At 38.5% G+C, this 5,507-nt stretch overlaps 1 protein-coding gene across 1 annotated transcript; it reads right to left on the reverse strand.

Annotated features, from left to right (window-relative positions):
- Positions 1–752: 752 nt before the first annotated feature.
- LOC126259475 (protein mono-ADP-ribosyltransferase PARP12-like) lies at positions 753–4,485 on the reverse strand. Its single transcript, XM_049956312.1, has 3 exons — positions 3,892–4,485; positions 3,604–3,714; positions 753–2,050 (listed from the first exon to the last, which is right to left on the reverse strand). Exon 3 carries the CDS (start codon positions 2,046–2,048, stop codon positions 1,128–1,130), a length of 921 nt encoding a protein of 306 aa, XP_049812269.1. The 5' UTR covers positions 2,049–2,050; positions 3,604–3,714; positions 3,892–4,485; the 3' UTR covers positions 753–1,127.
- Positions 4,486–5,507: the final 1,022 nt, after the last annotated feature.

The following is a 5,507-nucleotide window of genomic DNA, read 5'->3' on the forward strand; positions in this document are numbered from 1 at the left end:
AGCTCGTGGTCGTGTGGTAGCGTTCTCGCTTCCCATGTCCGGGTTCCCGGGTTCGATTCCCGGCGGGGTCAGGGATTTTCTCTGCCTCGTGATGACTGGGTGTTGTGTGGTGTCCTTAGGTTAGTTAGGTTTAAGTAGTTCTAAGTTCTAGGGGACTGATGACCATAGATGTTAAGTCCCATAGTGCTCAGAGACATTTTTGAATAAGTCAGAAATTTTTTGTGAAAAAAAAAATGTGTGTCAGGGTAAACAATTCACTTAATGCTTAGGATTCTGTAACATGCTACTAACAACTTATAAAGCTTTTTATGAATAAATACTTTTGAAGTAAATTCTCTGTACAGAATCGTCTTCATCTGACAATATGCAAAAACAAAGAAATTTTCTATAAAAGTAACGTATGCACAGAACACTACAAATAAGGATTTCAAGCACGTTGTTTTAAGTTTGTATTGGAAAGCATAGTGGCCTTCTTAAATGCTGAAAATAAATGAATGAATTAATGAAAAACTTCCCATAAGTAGACCATTATTCACTTAATCCTGGATCACTGGTTGTGTGGCGAGACGGTTTACACTAATCATTAGCAAATGACTTTCTACTGAAACAGACTTATTACATCTCAACATTCTCTCCACACCTTGCAGTTTAAAGTGTCTGTGTAATTGGTAATATGTGTATGCAGCAGAACAGATAGGTAACAAAAAATTTAAACTATTAGAAGGAAAAAAGTAAACAGCTCCTGTTACAGATTCATCATCCCAATAACTATGTTATGTGCTCTAGGATTTATAAATGTCAATATTTTCTGCAAGTCTTATCACATATGCAAACTAAACAAGATTCTCCTGATATTAATTACATAAAAAATAACATAAAGCATGGAAGGAGACCACTGACAGCCAAGCAGCTGTCCACATGTTAAATATAATAAAAATTTAGTGTACAATATAACAAACATGATTAATTTTTTTAAATGAGGCACTTTTATTTAAAGTATATTTCGAGAGCTTCATGCCGACAAAGTCTGTAAAACAACCGCAGTTCTTATGGAACATCGTATACATGATAAATTACATACTTGTCTCATTTCCTTACAAAAATTGTAAAAAAAAAGTAAGTTGGTTTCATAATGGCCAAAATCCATTTCCTTTATCCCTTCTTACATACTGTCCTGTGTAATATACAATATACGAAGGATAAAACTCACAATCTGAGAATTTGACGATAACCTGACCATTGTGTTTAGTAGCAGTGTCGTACCTAAGACACCGCCCGTAATCAAATACAGGTGGTAGTACCATATCCTTGTTACCTACAATTTCCTTTGCAATTAGAACTTTAGACACAAACATCATTCTTTGAGTGTTGCCGTTGTCTGAATAATGACTGGCGTAACAAGAAATAGGTGTAAATGAAACCCCTTTCCCAAAAATGTTGCCTACCGAATGTCCATGTTTCCTCCAGTCAAAGTTATTTTTGCAAATACTGTCCTTGTTTACCTCCTTGGTACCATGAAATAAATACTTCTCAGTAACATAACGGTATCTTGATTTCATTTCTTCTTTCTTGAGTAAATAGCAACCCAACAAGTACGGATTCTGAACCCTGTAAATTTTATGAACCATGAACTGTCTCTGTGTGGTACGCTTGAATAATCTAAATATTTCTTCATATTCCCAAGTACCGAAGGGCAACAAATATAGCTGAAACTCTGAGTTGGCATCCATGGGATCCCATTCAACAGTTAATTGTAAGACAGACTTGTGCAGAGTAGAGTCTGCAGTTTTCACTAGAGAATATCTTTGGTTATGTCCACTACCAACATACTGCAAATTCGACAATGTAGAATGGTTCGGTAAAGTACTTGCATAGTAGGAAAAACTGTTATATTCTTGTGAACTGGAAGGTAACACTCTCACATTGTAATTACTGGGTACAGATGGTTCATATCTCTTCTTTGCTTCAAAATATGTTTGTGGTTGATAAGGTCTGATGGGTTCTCCATTGCTGGAGTCACTAGTGAACCAAGACAACACTGCGCCCATTCCTGAAACACATTCACAGTTGATTATACTAAAATACTGGCAAAGAAAAATAAGTAATTACTGCCTAAGATTTAGAAACACTGGTCTTTTAATTCTACTATTCCACTGAGGACTTCCCATTGATTTATTCTATTACCAAGTAAAACAAACACACACATTTACTGTGACCTAACATTTTCCCCAAAACTTTTGTTTGCTGTCACCCTCTGCTTCCTGGCTCTTCTGTCTTTTACTTCAGCTGTTTTATTTTGTAGACGACCTTACAAAATGTTATAGGCTAGTGGAACTGAATTCAAAGATGAATTATTTACTCCAATTACAGACCTGCCCTTCCCACTTTAACTTATACTGTAATATGAACAGTGTCACACATTTCTCTGGTATTTGCATCTGATAGTTTGTTTTATACAAAGGCATTTATAATTGTGCAGTGTAATACAAGAATTCATAGCAGGGCAACTGAAATTTTATAGTGATACAACTATGATATACAAGATTTCTGCTGTGAAGAGTTGGGATGTATCACACCTGAATTATTATAATACCGAACAATGGAAACTCCATGTAGGAATATCAACAATGTAGAAAAAGACAGATTGCTACTTAGGGTAAAGAAGACAGTTAAGTTGCAGGCAGGAACAATTGAAAGGCAAAGCTTTCAGCCACAGTCTTCATCAGCAAAAAGAAAACACACACCATCCATACACACAAAAGCAAGCACACCTCAAGTACACATGACTGCTAACTGCAGCACCTCCGGCTGGAATTCTAGTCCAAGATGCTATAGGTAGTAGCCATCTGTACATGAGGTGTGCTTGGTTTTGTGTGTATGAATGGTGTGTCTCTCTCTTGCTGACTCCACATTAAGGTTGTCTGTAGCACACAAAGGGGTGTACAATGCTGCCACCAAAATTTTTGATCACTTACCCAAAGATATAAAATATTTGTCACAAAGCAAAGTTAAATTTAAAAACAAACTGGCAAAATTTCTTCTTCACAATTTCTTCTATTCTGTTGAAGAGTTTCTAATGTTTAACTGCTGACATGTAGGAATTATTAACCCACAACAGTTGGCATGGAGCCAATTTGCCACATGAATGTGCAAAGTGATAGTAAAGTGACTCCTTCCACATTATTACACGTCTCTTTATTGATCTTCTGGATAATATTTGTTAAATATATGTAAACGTGGTATTTAGAATATATGTATTATGATATGATACAATTTATATTTAATTGCTAAATGAAATTACTGTCAGATGTAGGTTGGAATTTGGGACTGTGTGTGTGTGTAACAAAATTAGTTGAAAATTGTGATGTGTTAGGCAAAATGAAAAAGCTACTATACTGAATGAAATATATTCACTTAGAGGCTACAGTACTACGCAGTGTTTAATTACTATTATAAATAATTTCTAACACATCTAGTTCATTGTTGAGAATATTTATCAACGACAATCATATATGGCAAAGAGATGACATAAACAGAATAATACTTAATTCTGTTAGTAAAATCATTGAAACATTGAAACAATGAAAACATTGAAATACATACCGGTATTGTTTGCAGTGTGAGACCGCCAATTGCAAGAGTCTACGTGTGGTGCGTGTCAGAACTACGGATCTGATGTCAGTCTGACGCTGATGCCTTGACCTACAGCATTTCCTGCAACACCACAGTAATAGGATCAGACGCCCATGTTGCTCATTTCATGTTTCAAGTCTCCATACCGCAGTCTTTTTTTTTTTTTTAATTTCGTTTTGTGATAACTTTTTTTACAACGCAATTTAGTGCAATATTATGCTGCTGAGAAATTTTCGGAACACGTAGACATATACGCACCTCAGATACCGAAAATGAACAACACTGCTTCAAAAAATTGATAAATATAGGAACCCTCACAGGAATTTCAGTAGATGCGCCACTATTCGGTGCAGTATGCGGTGCACTGTGCAATGGTCGGTACACTTCTACAGTTCACGCCTCAACATTACTCACTTGCGACAACTGCTTTAAAAATTCAGATATCTACACAGAATTCACCAACTTCGACGTAACGCCAAACGTCGCTGCTTTGAGTACGATACAGTTGCACTGCTGCATCTGGGTATCTCGGTAATTATCTTTACGTAACTAAGAAAACTACTGGCGAAGCTTGCCAACATTAACACTACTGATATTCGTATGTTGGTAGCAATGAGTAGGCCACTCTTCTCATTGATTATTTATTAACTTTGTGATTGCGGACTAGTATAAGAGTGAGATTAACAACTTTTTTTTCTCGAGATTATCCCATGTGATATCACAGCAGGTTGGTAGCTTGCCTGCTGATTCACCGCGCATGCACCTCTAGGTGCACTCACAGTGTGCTCATTACACGTCATTTTGACGTCAAACCGCCGTAAGCTTGCGTGACCGCGGCAACTCGTAGGCTCTGCGTCAAACGAATGAAACTATCCACTGCGGCCACCTCAGCTACGTGAATGTTTCTCGCTCATTCTCTGGGTTTGAGTGGTTTCACTTACTTGTTTTTTTCAGCCTTTCCGGTTATATATGAAGCGTGGCTAGGGTTCATAGCGTTTTAAGAGACAAATAATTTTAAGAGACAAATAACATATCTTGTTTCCATAAGGTGAATAAAAAGTATATTGCTAAAACTATTGTTTCATTGGGGGGAAACGCTGTTTTATGTGTACACAATAAAGCCAGATTTTCCTAGGAACCTGAATTTTGCGCCGCGTAGTGCGCAATGCATCCGCCATACAGGGTTGTATAAAAAGTAATGAGACTGAGCCTATGAATCAAAATTTATTGTAGATATCACTACAGCCACTTAGTCCTCTTCAATGTATGACCGTTGAGAGTCGACAACCAGCTGCATGCGGGATTTCCACACTCCAAGCGCTGGCGCGAACACTGAGTCCGGGAAGGCCTTCAAAGCCCTCGTCGTCACAGCTTGGACCTCCTCCAAAGTCCCATGACGGTGTCCTTTCAGGGAAGTTTTTAGTTTGAGGAGCAAAAAAAGTCTGACGGGGCCACATCGGGACTGTAGGGGGTAGGCAATCGTTGAAATTCATTGGCCAGGTAGCTGGCCGCCATGAAGCAGGTGTGACTCGGCGCGTTGTCATGATGCAGCTTGCAATCATCGGTTGGCTTCACGCGATGGAGCCAGGCTTTCAGTCTCTTGAGCACTTCGCAATAGAAAGCACTGGTGACAGTTTAGCCTTGAGGCACAAACTCATGAGGAACCACGCCACTGATGTCGAAAAACACAATCAGCATGGCTTTCACCTTCGATTTGCATATGCGAGCCTTTTTTGGACGTGGGAACGCTGCGGTGTGCCATTCGGCGCTCGTGCGCTTTGTCTCCGGATCGTACTGAAACACCCAGGTTTCGTCTCCAGTGACCATTTTATCTAAAAATTTCGGATCAGCTTCAGCGCTCTGGAGATTGGCAG

The sequence above is a fragment of the Schistocerca nitens genome, chromosome 5, assembly GCF_023898315.1.
Source record: "Schistocerca nitens isolate TAMUIC-IGC-003100 chromosome 5, iqSchNite1.1, whole genome shotgun sequence".
Taxonomy (NCBI): domain Eukaryota; kingdom Metazoa; phylum Arthropoda; class Insecta; order Orthoptera; family Acrididae; genus Schistocerca; species Schistocerca nitens.

Excerpts from the sequence above, each read along its gene's own strand:
- LOC126259475 (XM_049956312.1), bottom strand. The coding sequence starts at position 2,048 with ATGGGCGCAGTGTTGTCTTGGTTCACTAGTGACTCCAGCAATGGAGAA.